The sequence below is a fragment of the Urocitellus parryii genome, chromosome 5 (assembly GCF_045843805.1).
Source record: "Urocitellus parryii isolate mUroPar1 chromosome 5, mUroPar1.hap1, whole genome shotgun sequence".
Taxonomy (NCBI): Eukaryota; Metazoa; Chordata; class Mammalia; order Rodentia; family Sciuridae; genus Urocitellus; species Urocitellus parryii.
In genome coordinates this window covers 187,682,891-187,701,698 of record NC_135535.1, presented here as the reverse complement: position 1 = coordinate 187,701,698, position 18,808 = coordinate 187,682,891, and the positions used below count along the sequence as shown (strand labels likewise).

General features: G+C 40.0%; 1 protein-coding gene across 2 annotated transcripts; it reads right to left on the bottom strand.

Annotated features, from left to right (window-relative positions):
• Positions 1-1,626: 1,626 nt before the first annotated feature.
• Positions 1,627-11,996, bottom strand: Gsto1 (glutathione S-transferase omega 1). Of its 2 annotated transcripts, XM_026401155.2 has the most exons (6): positions 11,813-11,994; positions 11,500-11,608; positions 8,356-8,578; positions 5,463-5,561; positions 2,633-2,739; positions 1,627-1,857 (listed from the first exon to the last, which is right to left on the bottom strand). In XM_026401155.2, the coding sequence occupies exons 1-6, from the start codon at positions 11,844-11,846 to the stop codon at positions 1,704-1,706; spliced, it is 726 nt and encodes a 241-aa protein (XP_026256940.2). In that variant the 5' UTR covers positions 11,847-11,994; the 3' UTR covers positions 1,627-1,703. The 2 variants fall into 2 exon arrangements, with proteins under 2 accessions (XP_026256940.2, XP_026256941.2); XM_026401156.2 differs by lacking the exon at positions 5,463-5,561 and having other exon boundaries at positions 11,813-11,996.
• Positions 11,997-18,808: the final 6,812 nt, after the last annotated feature.

Here is an 18,808-nt window from a genome sequence, read left to right as displayed (position 1 = left end):
ACCCTTGTATTTTTGTTTTGTTTTGTTGTTGTTTTTGTTTTACGTTAAATTCTCTGATGAAACACTGGTGAAGGTTAAATAATTGGGCTTTAACTAAAAGTGTTAAAATGCAAAATTTTTAAAAAGTTCGCGATGCTATTCTGGGCCCTAAAATTCATGAATATCTTAAAGTTCAGAAATGACCTCAGACCCCTCTGGTCTTCCAACACAACGAAGGCCACACCAACCCTCCGGGGAGAGGTGAGAGGAGACACGCCCTCACGGAACCTCAAGGCGCCTGACCGCCGGAAATGGATGGGGAGGGGTGGTGGCGCAGAGGGAGGCGGGGCCCAGGTGGGACACGCCCCTTCTCACGTGATCCTACCCGCCAACTGGCCGCAGGGTCCAGAGCTTTAGCCAATCCTCAGAGCTTTTGGAAGTGCCTGCCGAACAGTGCTGAGAAGAGCCAATGGGAGGCTGCGTTACAGCTCTGATACCGAAGTGGAGGGCCTAATCACTATGGCTGGCCTAAGGTGAAACCGGGTAGTGGTTGGTCGTGGCCCCACAGGACCCGGCTACACTTTGTTTGAAAACTCGCCGGGAGCCGCCGCGCCTGGCGGGGCGGGCTGACGACGGCGGCAGAGATGGATACGCCGGCGGCTGGAGCGTTGGAGCGGCTGAGGGCAGGAGTCAGAGGCCGTTTGTGAAGTCAACCGGTTCTCAGGTGCCTCTCAGGGTGCGGCCCCCACATCATCATGGGGCGGGGAACTGATTCCCAATTTAGAACTCGCGGCCCACCCAGGACCTATTAAATCGGAAATGCAGCGCTGAGTCGTGGGTGATTCTTAGGCACTCTTAACAGACCTAACCATTCGGACATTTTCCTCCTCAGCAAATCTGAGCCTAAGTACAGGAAACCAGACTTTGGGGGCAGGAAGGCAGCCCCTTGATTGTGATGGTAAGAACAGTGTCCTGGATGTGTTCTCCAGATCCTTCTGCCAGCGTCTTAAGACCTCATTTACCCTCGGGACTAGTTTAGAACAAAATGAGGCTCTCTGATCTGCCTACTCCTGGCGGTGAAGTGGTGATAAAAATAGAAATCCACTGGACTCTGGAAACTATGGAAGATGTCATTAATATTTCTCAGTGGGGACATTACCTATTATTTATACAGCCTTATATACTGAATTGATCAATGTGGTCTTCCCACTATTTAACACCTACTGTGTGTCCAGTATGGGGATTTGGAAGAATGGACTTGAAGGAGATTGGAGGCTGGGAGACCAAACAGGCCATTCAGTTATAAGGTGATGTGGAGAGAGTGAGATTAAATGGATGATGGAAAGGAAAGAATGAGGGAGATTTCCCAGAAACCAAAAGACAGGAAACTTGACAGGGCATCTCTTGAGATGACAGTAGGTTGTCTCGTTGGTAATTTCCTATGAGGACATAGAAATCTATAAAGTCCAGATCTCACCAGAGATGTTAGTTTTGGGATTTTCAGCACAGATAATGATAGAACCCCCAAAGTCATTTGAGTATTTTGAGATAGAAAATGCATTTACATTTCTCTAGGAGGGCCTTGAGGAGACTCCTTAGTTAGATCATATGTCAAATTAGTCAAATGAGGCAATGGAATGCACTTGATAAAACGAAAGCATGTTATTATACACATAGGTGAAGTAAAATATTAGACATAACTTCAGTGCTGATTTTTGCCCACTTTAGAGCCCATAGTCAAAGGCCTCCAGGCTGTTCTGTAAGTAGAGGCCCAAGAATCCTTGATGAGTCTTCACATCATGGAGGAGGGCTGATACTGTGGGATCTTTCTTCATGGCTGCTATCCAGAGCTTAAGTTTTGGAGTGTGGGCTACACACCTGTGGAAGGAAGACAGAAAAAGGTGTGAGCTAGGTAAACTAGATTGGCATCACAAAATCTTCTAAAGATCATTATCCTTGTCTGCAGTTTAATTTTGTTTTCCTCTAACCTTTTTAAAGATTAAAAACATTTCCTTAAAGTGCATGTAATCACAGACTATTAGATTTTAAAGGTATCACAGAGCTCTTTGTTTTATAGAACAGGAATCTGAGAGTAAAGTGACTTGCTCAGTTTGCATAAGCACTTGTCCAAACTGAGAGACTGATAGCTTTTTAAGAGAGAATTTGGAAGACAAATAAGAATGTTAAATTTTAATTATTCTATCACCAGATTGTGACTAAAAAGTAATCCTAAATAGCTGTAGTCTCTAAGTAGTGGGAGAATGTCAGGGTGGCTGGCTGACAAAGCTCAAAAAACATTTTAGAAAATAGCGTGGAAATCTTATTGGTAATTGGGAGGTCAACCCTGGTCATAGAATCCTGCAAAACATCCTTATAAAAATGTGCATCCTATGGATTTTTAATCCAGAGGGAAGAAGTAAATTATGAATCATTTTATTCCATGTCACAGAAATTTCCCACCCTCCAAGGAGTAGCAAATGTAAGTATATGACTTGTTTTAGATAGCATGGGACCCTCCTGTCTGTTTTCATGCATACCAGTTGTATTAAATATTTTAACTTCATTCTTTTTAACTTTTATTTGTTCAGAAAAAAGTACAATGTGTACTATTTCAACTTTTCTAAATCATGGACGTAATATTTGAAGGTCTTACTCATTTAGCTCCACTGCTTCCAGCCGTTCAAACCAGGGCCAGATGAGATAATCAATCATAGACACAGAATTGCCACCAAAGAAGGTTGTCTTCTTATTAGTCAGAACCTGAACATTAAAAACATAAAGAGTACTGGTAATTTGTGCATCTAGTAAGAATCATCATCAGAAACAATGAAGGCAAATTAAGAAAAGCATATGAGAGCAACATCTCTTATTTTGACATATCCAAGTTGGGTTTTTGTCTGATCAAAAGTTTAAACAGCTTTAGAGTCCATTGGATTGGCATAAAATGAAACGATGAACAAAATAATCTGAAAAATGGAGAAAAACAGGTCACAAAGCATAAGATTCCTGTAAAATGCAGGACTTACATGCAGAATGTAGAAATAACTGGGAGTCAGTAAGAAAAATGGCAAAAAATTCATTAGAAAAATGAGCAAGAGGATGTCCAGATGGCCAATAATCATTTGAAAGGGGCTCGACTACATTAGTTGTCATGGAAATGAAATTAAAACTAAAAAGCAATTGCACTGGGGCTGGGGATGTGGCTCAAGCAGTAGCGCGCTTGCCTGGAATGTATGCGGCCCGGGTTCAATCCTCAGCACCACACACAAAGATGTTGTGCCCGCTGATAACTAAAAAATAAATATTAAAATTCTCTCTCTCTCTCTCTACCTCTCTCTCTCTTTTTTTTTTTTTTAAAAAAAAAAAAAGCAATTGCACTGTGTATCAGTCAGAATGGCTAAAATGAACAAGATGGAACCACTGCTGGTAGGAGTGTAAATTGGTATAACCAGGTTTTAGCAGCTTGCATACTCTGTAACCTGGCAGTTCTACTTGGAAATGTAACATAAGTCAATCAAAATTCTGTAATAGTTCAAATGTGAAAATGTTAATTGGGATTACATTAGATAGGTTGTGGTGTAGTCAAACTGTAGAACACTGTACCAAAGAACAGGAAAGAACTACACAACGTAAACTTAATATTGAATGAAAGACATTAAATCCAAAAGAGTATGTATTATATCATTCCATTTGTATAAAGCACAAAAAGAACCCAAACTAATATTCTGGTTCTTGATATGGGTCTGCTACCATGATTGTGTTCACTTTGAGAAAATCCATCATGTAGTACTCATATGCTTTGGGTGCTTCTCTGGTTGCAGTTTTTCAATTAAGAAATGTCTTCAATATACCAGAAATAGACTGGATTAAACATATGGAAATATACAGGAAAAAGACTGTAAAACAGATGACAATTACTTGAAAACCAAGCACAAACAGGATGTTTCTGAAATTTAAGAAAGTGAATTGACATTAGGGTTTTGCCAAAGGGGAAAATTGAGACTCTTGTCTGGCTAACTAAACAAGCACCAAGAAATATTTCCCTTTATAAATAAACTCCAGAATTTTTCTTAGGGCCCATGTAACATTATGCATTTTTGATTGATTATATCTACCCAACTATTCATCTCAGTAAATACTACTAAAATGTAATCATCTAAAGAATTATGTTCTGCATCTTTGCAGCTTTTACACTGTCCAACAGAAGAATATAAAATTATTCAGGAAGAAATATAACCCCTGCCCCCATCAATTACCATTAAGAAAATTTAACTGGTATGAAAAATCTACTTCTGCAAAAAAAAGATACCAGGCTCAAATGTTTTACAGAAACAGCCAGATTAGAAAAAATAGGGAACATTACCCAACCCATTTTAAGAGGTTAGATTAGCCTGTAATCCCAGCTCTTCAGAAAGCCGAGACAAGATGGCATGCATAAGTCCAGGACAGACTGTCTCAAACAAATAAAAAGGGCTGGAGATGTACCCCCAGTGAGAAAGCACCCCTCTGGCTTCAATACCCAGTACAAGAAAAAAGAAGTTAGACTATTTCCAGACAACAAAACAATTGAAGATACTGTGAGAATAGATTATGGGTCAGTTCAGTTAGGAACACATGTACAAAACTTTATTAACGATTATATTAGCTTTATGAACTACAATACACAGGAAAATCCATTGAGAACAAGAAGGTTTTATCTCAGTTATGCTAGTTTGGTTAGACACCAGAAAAATTATCAGTAGCATCACATTCACCAGATAAAAGGGGAGAATTCTGTGAACATTTCAGTAGATGTAACAGATGCCAAAAAAATTAAACACTCATGATTTTTTTAAAAATTAGCAAATTGAAACTCCATGAAAAATGTTTCAGAAAAAACTCACAGTAAACTTCGGTACTCATTTCCATAAATGACAGCAAGTGTGAATTCTCTCAGTAAAACTTAAGGCTGTGTATGAATGGAATATCTCAAGGCTAAAGGAAGGCTCTTTCTCAAGCCTATATTACAGCCTCTCCAAAAAAGACAAAACACATCTGGGCTTCCTTAAGTGTTTGTGTGGTTCATGGCAATCTTTTTGCAGTGAGAAAAGTTTTATTATATAATACCAAGTGGGGGGAAAACACAATGACATCCATGCTCTGATCACATTTTTTAAAAATATAGAAAAAGACTGGAAACAAGAATGTAAAAATGGAAACAGGTGTCAAATTGTGGAGATGTGTATAATATTTTTCTCTTTGTTATTTTAATGACAATTTAACAAAGTATTTTAAAAACAAACCTTTGACAGTGCTTTTGGGTATTTGGGTTTATATTATAAGCAGAACATCTTACAGCAATCAACTTTAATTTTTTTATTTTGAATTCTTCCTAATTGCCATAAAGTGACTTGGGAAATGGAAGTATGAAAAAAAGAGTAAAAGGAAAAGGAGGTAGATATAGAGTATCTTGTATCATGATCAAAGCTATGAGAAATGATTACCTCCTCTAGCTTGCTGAATTCTTTCTTCAATTCTTCTTTTAGGCCAGACCAGTTTTCTTTATTTTGCCCTTTAATAAAGTTTGCCATCAAAGATGGTACCTAGGCAGAGAATGATTTCTTAGTGAATCAGTTTGAGGCTCACTATCTTAGCACTCCTACATAAAAACATGATTAATTTAGGCCCTAAGGAACTTAGTGAGAACCTGTCTCTAAATAAAAAAATCAAAAGGGCTGAGGATGGAGCTCATTGGCAAAGTGCCCCTGGCTTCAATCCCAGTACAAAAACAAAAAAACAATAAAATTCTCATAATATGATATTCCAAAAATGTCTCAGGTGCACCAAGTCCCTACATTAACAAAGGCCACAGGATGATCTTAGAAACAGTTTTGTAGACTAAGATGATATGTTGGTTAGGATTTTATGAATTGCTCATAGGATTGTTGGGAGGAGGGGAGGGGGGATAGTAGAGGATAGGAAAGGCAGCAGAATACAACATACACTAGTATGGCAGTATGTAAAAACGTGGATGTGTAACCGATGTGATTCTGCAATCTGTATACGGGGTAAAAATGGGAGTTCATAACCCAATTGAATCAAATGTATGAAATATGATATGTTAAGAGCTATGTAATGTTTTGAACAATTAATAAAAAAAATAAAATTAAAAAAAAAAAAGGATTGTTGGGAGGCCAAATAAACAGACCTGGATCTAAGAACATTCCAAAATCTGAGAACTGGCCTAATGGGAGGTGCCCACTGCTGCCAGTGCCAGCTGAGCATTAATGTTACAGCTCATGCACCTGAGAGCTGGAAGCTCTGCCACCAGCAGCAACAGCGACCCTCACCAAGCTTCATATCATGTCTGAATTGAATGCTAACATGTGTGTGATAGGAAGAACCTTGGTCACAGGCAATGGCCCCAGTGGTAGAGGGAACTGGGGAAAAGGATTTTTCTGAGTTCTACCTTTCTACATAAAGAGGTGGTACAAACGGGATTACCTAAAGACATGACAGGTGTAGTGTCAGATGCTTCAATGCTTGTAGTGGAAGCACTGAATCTCTAATTTTACTTTTCATGCTCATTATTTCTGTATTTTAATATTTGGTCTTTAAGATCTCATTCAGAGAAGCACACTTAATCCGATTTAAATAAACAGGCACTTGTAAAAACATTAGAATCTCATGAAATCCCATCAATGTCAGTACAGCTTGCCCTTTTGGAACTGAAGATTTGCAGGCAACAGTTGTCTGCATTTCCATCTCTACCTGACTTGCTGGTTCTGTCTGCATTTCCATCTTCACTTGCCTTACCTTTTGTCTCTTCTTGTTTTCCGTATATCAGTTTCCACTCAATGCTCTTTCATTTTTGCTTCCCCTAAAGATGAACTTCTGTGGCTTTGATTTTTCAAATCTCCTTTATCTATTTTATACAGATTTATACTGACACACACACACACACATCCACTGTTTTTTTTTTCCTTAACACCTTTACTAAATTAGTTTCTGTGTCTAATTTCTAAATTTCCAGGAGAGAAGATGACTAGCAAGGTTTGGCAAGGCGGGATTGGGGTTTATTTCTGGACTAATGAGCTGTGGCCAGGAGAGCAGGATCATAAGCCATCTTTTTTTGAAAGTGAACAGGGAAATAATGGTGGGAATCTCCAGCTTTACTTTTCATGCTCATTTTCTTTTTGGACGGTACAATGAATTTTGGTACCAATTTTTAAACACCCCAACATTTCTTGTAAAAGTCACATTCCCTTTCCACCAACTTTAACAGCAGCCACTCTGCTTTTCTTTGACTCTTATCCTGGGAAGCCACATGATTCTCTCCTCCTTCCCTATACCTTTGCAATATCTCCTAAAACAAGAAGATCTCCCTATAAATCTCTCATATTTTACATATTTTTAAAACACATTCTTTCTTTAGAGGCAAAGCATTCCTTTATATACTAACCATGTTACCAAGGTAATAATGTTTAAAGGGATGTAGTAGGACATTGCTATTCTGGGTATCTACATATACATCCACTGGTTTTTCTTTGCTGATACTAATTGTTAACAAATCCACATTGATGCTAATTATGATGTAAACATTTCTTAAGGGATTCCATTTATTCAGTCAGCTGAGAGTTAGGGCCAACACAGTTGATGCTCACTGCTAGATGCTATGACTGTAACAAGAGCTAACACTGAGTAGGTCCCATGAGACAGACTCTGCTCTAGGTGTTTCATATTAATTGATTTTTACCTCATGAGATGGGAACAATTATTATACTTATTTGAAAATGATGAACTAACTAAATAAATAATTAAAAATGATGAACTTAAGAGGCAAGTAACAAGTAACTTGCTCAGAGTCACACAATGTGCAAGTAGCCAAGCTGGTCACAAATGCAAGCAGTGGACCAAGAGTGATCAAAACACAGCCTCCACACTCACAGAGCTCACATTGCCAGTGCAATACATGGGCAAATGGCAGGTAATTACGAGGGCCAAGTGTCACAACAGGGAAGTGAGCATATCTGGGACACAGAGTAGAGCACTGACCAGCCCAGACAGACACCTGGAAGGTAGCAATACCCAGGCAGATATGTGAAAGATGCCTGGGGAATAACCAGGCCAGGTGAGACTGAGAGACTTGTCCAGCAAGAGCTGAGAAAGAGAAGGTTGCAAGTATGGGAAAAGTGCAGAATGACTAGAAAACAAAATGTTCAGAAGAGTGAAAAGGGAACACTTTGGAGAGGTAAGAGGGAACCAGATCATGGAAGGACAAGAGCTGACAAGAGCATATTGCTCTATTGTCTTCCACTCCCATCATAAATGACAGTGTTGATTTACTTAAAAAACAAAGCATTTTCAAATAGAAACTGAAATTCCTTGTATACCCACCTTAGAAAATAACTCAAAGACCATCTTTTGGCAAGCTTTTTCATAAGGATCATCCGGCAACAGCTTCTTCCCAGGATATGCTTCATCCAGGTACTCACAAGTGATGGTAGATTCAGAGATCAACTGACCCTGACTGTTTTCCAGAACTGGCACTAAACCCAGGGGATTCTTCTTGAAGAACCACTCAGGCTTATTTCTCAGGTTGATATTGATGATTTCATGCCTGAAAGATACAAGACTATGAAGAGACTGAACCATTTTCTGTATTTCTGTATAAATTTTTAAGTCCCACCATCTACTTACTTCAAGACCCAAATTTTAGGTGTTATTTCTGCCTTGATTTTCTCCATACCAGTTTTTTTGTTGTTGTTGTTTGTTTTAAGAATTTGAATATTTTAGCTGGCTGTGGTGGCACACACTTGTAATCCCAGCTATTTGGGAGGCAAAGGCAGGAGGATCACAAGTTTGAGCCAGCCTTGGCTACTTAGTGTGGGCCAGTCTCAAAAAAATTTAAAGAGGGCTGGGAATGTAACTTTATGGTAAAGCACCTAAGTTCAATCCCTAATACCTAAACAAATAAATAAAAATTAAAAATAAAAGTAATATGACTATTTTGACTAGTCAACTGTTTTGACTATTCCACTTCCTATGAGTGGAATCATGTAGTATTTATCTGTGTGATTTATTTTACTTAGCATAAGGTTCTCAAGGTCCATCTATGTTGTCACATATTGAGTAGATATTGGCATTAGACCAATTGTGTAAGAGTGCTAATATCTCTTTGAGATCCTGATATTGATCTCAAAGAAATGGGCATCTAATTGAATTGTATCCACTACACACCATATGAAAATTAACATGATAAAATTCAGTTTCTTTCACTTTGATTCAATTACTCTGAATTTAACACAACAACAACCAAAAAAAAACAACTTGCTTTTTTTCCCCCCAAGGGTATTAAGGGATCTTAAAAAATTCACTCACAAAATAAACTTTCAAGTTAAATCGCCATGAGTTGTTACGCTTTTTAAAATGTAACTAGTTTTAAAGCATACAAGTTAAATCAAAAAAGGAAGAAAATAGGTGAAGTCCAGGCTGTTTTCAGACTGAAATTAGAACTACCATGTATCTTGCTTGAGAGATTACAGAAGAAATAAAAGAAGGGCAAATGTCATGTAATTGTTAAAACCAGGTTTATATAATTGTCAAAGCTGGATTAGTGTCAAATAGAAGAATTACTCAAAAGTAATAGACACCAACATCCTGTTTCTCCATGCATAGCAGTAGCTAGAACAGTATTTGGTGTGAGAATTTAAATAAGTAAACCTCTGTAGAAACACACGAATAATCAATTTGAACGTGTGTGTGTATGTGTGTGTGTGTGTGTATTAAAAGGCTCATGTGCTGACACAATACTGAATGCATTCACATTCCAGCCAATTATGAGGAAAAACAGGAATCCCTGCCAAAGAATAATCAACATTTTTTGAAAATTTATATTATGAAAACAAAAGGTAGATCCTGGGCTTTTGCCATCAAGAAGTCTCTCAGAATACACATGCATTTTGGTAGCCTGGCATTTTGAGCCAGCAATGTACCTGTACCCCCACTCCCAAAGTTGGAAGATATACCTTTTAGGGAAAACCGTTAATTGAATAGTTACATCATGTGGTAAAAATCTAGTACTTCACCAGTAAAAGTTTCCTGGGGTTCAAAGTTAAAACTGATCCATGAACATAGTAGATCTCTACTGTATGCACTACCTGAAAGGTATTACCTCCCCCACTAGAGCCTCCCTCCCCACTATTATGGTAAAATAATTTCATTTTTCCTTAGAAAACTGTCTCAGTAAGACAGATGTTTTCAACCTAAGATTCCAGAGGGAGTCACATAACTCATGATTTTGATCCCCTGAATCCATTTATGTCCTACTTCTGGATTATCCATCACATAAGTATAAGAAATGTTTTTTTTAATCCAGTTTTAATCTTTCTTGGAATGAAAGATTACAGCAAAGATTACAGTGTTTTAGACAAGCATTACTAAATAATGAACATTTTATGTTCTCAAAATCATAATTTTATCCAAATGAAATGCAAGTCTTAGGGAAGTAGTAGCTAATCCAAAAATAATTTTTCTTTCAAAAGCATCTTACATTTCTTTTCAGGAGAACTGTCTGCTTAACCAATTTTCCCCTTAGATGATTAAAATTACAAACTCTAAGCCCATAGAAGAAAAACTCCTTTAAGAATGTTGTTTTAAATTTCCACAGAGCCTTCTACACCACTGATATCTAATAAAGGTTCAAAAGATTCCCCAGGTCACTGGAAGGGAAGTTGTTCCAATGGATACCAGGCATCAGAAAAACCAAGTGACCTGTCCATTATGAATAACCCATCAGTCAACAACTGATAGTTTAAATAATGAGGCTATGCAAAAGATGGAATTTTTAGACACAGACACTTCATATATATACTTTTAGTTGTCAATGGAACTTTATTTTACTTATTTATATGTGGTGCTAAGGATCGAACCCAGGGGTTCACACATGCTAGGCAAGCGCTTTATCACTGAGCTACTACCCCAGCCCCAGACACTTTCTTTTATGTTGACTAAGTAACAACACAATCTACCCGGGTGTGCCCAGGACATTTAACTCAGCGCTCTTCCAAGGAGGGTCAAACCTGTATTAGGGCAAATTACTGTTTCGGAAGGTTCCATAGAGCACCCATGAGTAATAACCAGACAAGAATGAATAGTCACTAGGGTGTGAAAGCAGAAAATACGGAACCAGGAACCTGGGACCTACCAGAGCTAAACAACTGCTGCCAATGATCGCCAGTGATCTTATCCAAGAGAGATCTTCGGCAAATCACTAACTTTTACTGCACCTTTGGCTTTTCCAATTCTTTATAAAATATTGGTTAATATGGAATGAGCTGTCCTAAACTAGGGGAGTCTGTGCCATTTTTCCCCCTTGAGGAAAGGGTCTGTAATCTGCCATATTCCCCACAAAAGGCTGACAATAGATTGTCGTAAAACACAAAAAGATCTCCAAATGCACTCTCCAAAATTCCCAGCCCTGCCGCCCGCCGCAGTCGTCTCCCTGCAGGATCAGGGAGTGCCTGGTGCCTCCCTTCTTACTCGATTCCTTTGGCCTTCAGGACCAACAGCGTCCTCTGGGCATAAGGACAGAACCTCATGCTGTAGACGCGGATCAAGCCTTCCGGGACAGGCCCCGGGGGCGCGCTTCCTGCCGGGAAGAAGCAGAGGTGTTAGGGTCCCGGCATCAGCGACCTTCAGCCTCCCGCGGTCCCCCCCAGACGCCACCGAAAGAACCCCGCGCCACAGCCCGGGCCGTTCCCCATCCGCACGACTCGGCTCCCGGAGTAGCCTCACCCAACACGCGGCCCGGGGGCACCGAGATCACCCACTCCTGGCGGCGGGCAGGCCTCACCCTTTGCCAGGCTCTTGGCTGATCCCCCCGACATCGTGGCGCAGCGCGGGCCGAATTCCCCACGCCTCGGCTCTGGGGTTTGCAAGCGATTCAGGAAATAGGTCGCTCCTCCCTTCCAGCTCAAAAGTGCCTGCCCCCGGCTGCCGCCAACTCCGCCCCGACTGTGTCCCCCAACCCCGCGCAGCCTGCACTCTGGAGAGAACGCACGCGCGCAGCGAGCCGAATAGGTGCCGGCGACCGACGTGCGCAGTCGGTTTCCCAGCCTCACTAAGAAGAAAGCCGAGGCGATACAGGCCGAGCGGCTAGAGGGGCAATGCAGTCAAACAGCAGAATGCGCCCGCATCCAGCCTCCTGGTTTTAAGAGATATCCCTTAAAACACGGGAGGAGGTTGTCGGGTCAGTCTCCTACAGGCCAAGATCTTCTGCCACCGGGAATGCACAAAAGGAGATCAAAATGCTCAGACCAAAAGAGGTCTCCTGTCCACCCTGTACCTATGACCTTGACCCTGCCCCTGACCTCCCTACCTCCCAGACCATCCTGACCCCAGACCAGGAAGGCGCTCCCAGGAGGTTTTCAAGGGGCATGGTCTTGGGACTGGTTCTCGCCCTGGGGGCCCTCGCCCGCATCGCAGCCCCCTCCCCCCACACACACACACTTTGGTTCAAAGGCTTCCTACACTTAAGCACCGGTGGCAGGTACACATTCATTATTTCAGAGAGCTCTCTCCAAAGGCTCCTGTTCTCCAGACACCCATGGCTTGTTGGAGGTCTCCCAGCCGCTTGGACAGCTTTTTCCTTTTTCTGCCAGTACTAGCATGAAGTGACAACTGGGAGGGACACTGCCCTGAAGCCAGATTTAAAGTTAGGTAGTCAGTGTAATTAGGTAAATCGGGTCTAATACCCAGTGAAATCTAAAATGGAGGCCATGCTGGGAATGACTCAGGGAAAACACAGGACAACTCATGGAATGTTAATGAAGTCCAGAAGAGGCCCTAGGCCAAAGTCCACCTCAAAGAAGTGTTAATGAACAGCCCCCAGCAGATTTGGAGATAGCCCATCCCAGAGAAGTGATAAGCCCATCCCAAAAGTCCTTCCTGCCCGCCCTTTTGGCCCACCTATGTCCTAACCCTTCCAACCTACATTCCATCACCAAAACTATAAAAAGGGGAAACAACCGCACTTCCACGGATTCCACCTCTTGGGTCCCCTTCTTCCTTGGGGAGAAGTCTTTTCTGCTGTCCTTTAATACACTTCTAATTTCTACTCTGACCTTGCCTCAGCATGCTTCTTTGGTGTTATTCTTCAACATCGGGGAAGCAAGAACTCGTCACCAGTCAACACCCCTACTCTCACCCACAGGACACCTTTTAACCTGAAAGAGTGCAAATGTGGATATTATTAACCTCCCAAGAGTGGTGCTGCTTCCAAAAATCAAATATTTGTATTTCGAGAAACCCTTACCACTGCACAAGATCAGAGTTCAGAAGATCAGAAGCCAACTGAGTGGATTTAGCCTTCTGGGTTTACGGAAAAAATGGTCTGGCCAGAGGATACACTCAAACAGCCGCTTTAATTTAGAGATCAGGAAAGATGGTTTCTGGGGTACTATGATACATGTAAGGAAAAAAAAAAAGACTATTCAATAATTTGCTTGTCTGCCTAGTTTTAATTGGATTCTTAACCATAAATTCTTTTTTTTTTTTTTTTTTTTTGGTACCAGGGATTGAACTCAGGGGCACTAGACCACCTAGCCACATCCCCAGCCCTATTTTGTATTTTATTAGAGACAGGGTCTCACTGAGTTGCTTAGCTCCTCACTGAGTTGCTTAGGCTGTCTTTGTCTTTGTCTTTGTCCTGCCTCCGCCTCCCAAGCCTCTGGGATTATGGGCATGCGCCACCGCACCAGCCTTAACCATAAATTCTTACAGATTTTATGGTTAGGAAGAATTATCCTTATCTCCCTGAGTTTCAGGATTTAATCTGTGAAAAGGGTCACAAAAGTCTTGCCTTTCAGGGTAATTTGGGTTACTATTATCAACATTATTTCAGGCCTGCATTTCTCCTGCAGATAACAGGTAGTTTGTTGAGCAATGTGACATAGCTTGTCCATTTAAACCAGGCAGGGCTGCAGGTAAATTTGCTTTTTTGGAAAAGAAAGCATGTGGGGGTCAGCACAGAGTCCATTTTATAGAATTATTCCCTTAACTTCATGTTCCTATTATTCTCATCTGTCCCCTATCTTTGTGATCTCGGTCACAAAGGTTTACAGACTTCAATGAACACTAACAAAGTCCACCAGCCTTCCAGTCCAAGAACCCACCAGATCTCCTAGGACCCATACGCCAAAACTTAATATGATGGACAGTCAGGCAAACCCTGCTGAGCAGTGCAGAGTCATCAGAACCACTCCATCCACCTTGTGTCTGGGGCAATAGTAGATGAAATAACAGAAGTTTTTCAGGTCCAGGCTGGAAAAATAATGAGTAGGATTAAAATGAGGCTCTGCCAGGTGGCCCAGCATGGCAAATCTGACTTTCTGGGTATCTTCATTTTTTCTCTTCTCCCCGACACCAGAAGCTCAGGAGCCATGTTTAGCCGAAGGGAAAACTACTCAGCTCTTGGAAAACGCTGAGCTGGGTGTTCAGGCTTCTTGGCTCCACTAAGTGCTGGCTGATGATTCAGCAGAAACTCCAGGTTCAGCCGCCTGCCTAGTTTTAAAAGCTGATAACTCCTGGACTGGTCTGGAAGGGGATGTCTGTTTAATTTTGCTTGGCTCTGTTAAGGGAGGGGCAGAGAATGAGATGATAAGCTTGCAGTCTTGGAGCTCCCTGCCTGTTTTGACCTGGTTCTCCCCCTGAGTTAGTTTACTAGGGTTAGAGTAACAAAGTACCAGCATGGCTTAACCAGCAGAAACATGTCTCACATCTCTAGAGGCTAGAAGTCCAAGATGAAAGTGTCACCAAGGTAGCTTCCTTCTGAGTATTGTTAAGGAGTACTTGCTCTATGCTTCTCCCAGCTTCTAGTGATTGGAGGCAATCTTTGGTGTCCCTAGGTACAAAAGCCTCAGCCAGTCTCTTTCTTCATCTTTACAAGGAATCCTCTGTGCTCATGTCCATCAAATTTTTTCTTTTTAAATCAGGACCTCAGTCATACTGAGTTAGGGTCACACTCCAGTATGGCCTCATCCTAATTTAACTAATTGCATCTGCTACAGCCCTATTTCCAAATAAGGCCACATTCAGAGGTTCCGGGGATTAGGACATTACAGTATGTATGAAGTTGTGGGTGGACACAGTTCAACCCATTGCTCCTTATTATCCCTGTGGAAGCAGACAAGTCACTAACCTGTATTTTTCAGTTTCCTCGTGTAAAATGGGATGGTAAAAACTTAATGCCTTTTATAGAGTTCAAAGAACGATTAAATTAGTTAATATATAGAAAGCATTTAAATATTACATGGCATAGAATAAGTGTTAAATAAATAATATCATTACTACATATTTCTGTTTAATTAAATAGGCAAAAATAAAACTAAATTTAAAATACGGGCTTTGCTTTACTCTATTTAAAGAAATAAAATTTTTAGGAGCACTTTTTTTTTATTAGTTCTAATCAGTTATAAGTGACAGTAGAAAGCTCTTCAATTCATTGTACACAAATGGAGCAGAATTTTTCACTTCTCTTGTTGTACATGAAGTAAGGTCACACCATTCATACACTCATACAGGTGTCTAGGGTAATAATGTCCATCTCAGCCACCATCTTTCCTACCCCCTTGCCCCCCCCTTTTGCCCCATACAAAGTTCCTCCACTCATCCCATGCCCCCCCCTCCATTATGGATTATCATTCACTTATCAGAGAAAACATTCAGCCCTGGTTTTGGGGATTGATTTATTTCACTTCATATGATATTCTCCAACTCCATCCATTTACCTGCAAATGCCATAATTTTATTTTCCTTTAATGCTGAGTAATATTCCATTATGCATATATACCACAGTTTCTTTATCCATTCATCTATTGAAGGGCATCTAGGTTGCTTCCACAGTTTAGCTATTGTGAATTCAGCTGCTATAAACATTGAAGTGGCTGTGTCACTGTAGTATGCTGTTTTTAAGTCCTTTGGGTATAGACCGAGCAGTGGGATAGCTGGGTCAAATGGTGGCTCCATTCCAAGTTTTCTAAGGAATCTTTTAGGAGGACTTTTAACATGTTAATGACTTCATGCAAATAATCTTATAAATTTAAACCTAGCTGGCAAATCTTTAATTAGACAAACTAAAAATTTCATATCATGGTATTATGTTAGAATTTTATTTGGAATTTCCTGTTCCCTAGTTAATTAGTAGTAGAATGTTTTGTTATAATTTTTTGAAAGAGCTAATTCATCAATAAAGTAAAATAATAATTCCTCAAAGAAACAAATTGAAAAGAAAGTACACTATTTCAGGCAATGCCTGTACTATAGTACTGCTATGTGTTATAGTAGATCATTTCCAAATCCTCTGCAGGTACACACATAATGTGAACATCTGATGTACATCACTGTGAGCAACAGTTGAAATGGCACAGTACTGTATTTTATTTATTTATTTATTTGTTTATGCTGGAGATTGAACCCAGGGCCTTGTACATGAAAGGCAAGTACTCTACCAACTGAGCAATACATTTTGCAGTAGTAATTTTCAATAATAAATCTGAGTAGACTAATCTGAACTGATTCTGCTGGTTCTAAGGTCAAAAGCAATAGCCATAAGAAATAGTTATCTATCTTCTAAATAGCACCTTTCCTCATTGCTCATATACATCCACTTGATACAGTATTCTTCTGTGACTTTCAGGAATGTAACTTGAGTATGTTTATACTTTTAAATATATATATTTATGTTAACAAGAGTAAGTTAGGAATATTGAAAATCACATTAATTGTTTCACCATTGTTCCTATTTTAAGAAATAATGTTTTCCAAAAAAAATTTAAAGGACATTTATCTTATAATATATATTCTTTTAAATTAGCATTCAGTGTTGATCTAGAGCAGGGAGAAACAAGTTTTTATAAAAGAGATTCCATGAAAGATACTGGCTAAATGATTGAGTGAAAAAATTAGTTCCAGAATCAGATCAATGAAAAAATATATAATCCTTACAATAGGGATCCATATGGGAATACATGGTCCATAAAGAAAGGAGCTTAAATAGAAAAAAAAATGTGAGGGAATTTAAAAAGTACATATAGAGATGACTGGGTAAATTGTGGAATTTCATTTAATGGACAATTATCCAGCAATGAATACTAAGAGACTACAGCTATAGCTATCAATTTTTAAATCATCTCAAAAACACAAGATTGAGTCATAAAAGCAAGTAAAAAAAATAATATAGGGCATGACTATGTAAAATATGCAAAATTAGGGACTGGGGTTGTGGCTCAGCAATAGAGCATTCGCCTAGCATGTGTGAGGCCCTGGGTTCGATCCTCAGCACCACATAAAAATAAATAAAATAAAGATATTGCATCCAACTACAACTAAAAAATAAATGTTAAAAAATATATGCAAAATTAAACAGCTTATTGGTCATGGCACATGCATATGTGGTAGCATTGAAAATTGAGAAACAATAGCCACAGAATTCAGAATAGTAGTTACCCCCAGGAGGAAGGAAAGGAAAAGAGAGGGCACCTGGCATGGAGGGGATGCTTCAAAGATATTGGCTAACTTCCATTTTTTGGGTGGAAGATGACTTCTGGAGAATGGCATTGAAGCAAGAATGGATGAAATGGGAAGAAACAGGGTGGAGTCTGTTGTCACTTGAAACCCTTCCCATAGAATTTAACCCTTTACTTTTTTGCTATATTGAGAAAAAATAAGAAAATTCAAGAAACTGATTTTTTAAAGAACAGGAAAAAAAATCCTACGGTTAAAAGACAACTATTAAAAGGGATAAACTAAATCTATATATACTGATACAGAAACATGTTCAAGATCATTATTAAATGAAACCATTGCAGAATAGCATATAGGGGATAATTCCATCCATTGAGTACACACTTCCTGCCAGGTATCTGCTAAATATTTTACCTGGGGAAAAAAAAAAAGCATTTAATCCTCACAACAATGCTAAGAATAAAGTGTTATGATGGTCATTTCATGGATGAGAAAAGTAGGAGGTCTGAGGTTAAGGGATTTTCTCAAAATCAACACACTTTGAAAGGTGGGGCTGGTTTTTCAACTCAAGTCTGACTAGAGTCATTTCTTAATTGCTACTATAACTCATCCATTCTACGATTTGAATTTCTCCACATTTAATGCCCCTGAAAATTGGGATATTGTGGGAGGCCATCCTCACACGTGATTTGAGTTACCTCCCTGGCTGGGCGAGAAGCGCTTGGGCACATCTGTGTCCAGAGCTTTCCCCACCCTTGTCAGGTCCCTAGGCTTGTCCCCAAAGACCCAATCGTCGCTCCTGACCTTGGGACATTGCCCTCCTTAATCTTCATTGGATGGGATTTTCCCCAGAATTTTTTGTTCTTCAATAAAAATCCATTCCCTGGCATGTTCTCTCTCTCTCTCTCTCTCTCTCTCTCTCCCTCCCTCCCTCCCTCCCCCCTCCCTCCCTCCCTCCCTCCCTCCCTCCCCCCTCCCTCCCTCTCATCTCTTCAATAAACCTCACTACTCGCAGGCTAAAGGATATGTCTTAAAATCACTGCAGGCTGGGGGTTGTCCTGACATAGATGTGATTACCTGTGCTTGAATCTGCAGAGTTGATGTCAATGGCTTGGAAGAAAGTCTTAGAAATAATAAGAGAGGTCTCTTGCTATATTATAAATTAAATGCTCTCGTTGGCACAGAGGACAGTTTTGAGGGTGGGGGAAGAAAGTGAAATGAATGCCTAAAACTCTGGTCTGAAAAATTTTCACAAGAGCTAGATTCTAAAAGTGAAAAAGTTGAAGCAATACTTTATTTCACTGAATAATGTTTCTTCTTCTACTTG

Coding starts and splice junctions, on each gene's coding strand:
- Gsto1 (XM_026401155.2), bottom strand. CDS start 11,846: ATGTCGGGGGGATCAGCCAAGAGCCTGGCAAAGG. Junction 11,609..11,812: donor AGCCAAGAGCCTGGCAAAGG/GTGAGGCCTGCC, acceptor TCTTCCCGGCAG/GAAGCGCGCCCCCGGGGCCT. Junction 1,858..2,632: donor GAAGCAGTGGAGCTAAATGA/GTAAGACCTTCA, acceptor TTCCTTCCACAG/GTGTGTAGCCCACACTCCAA.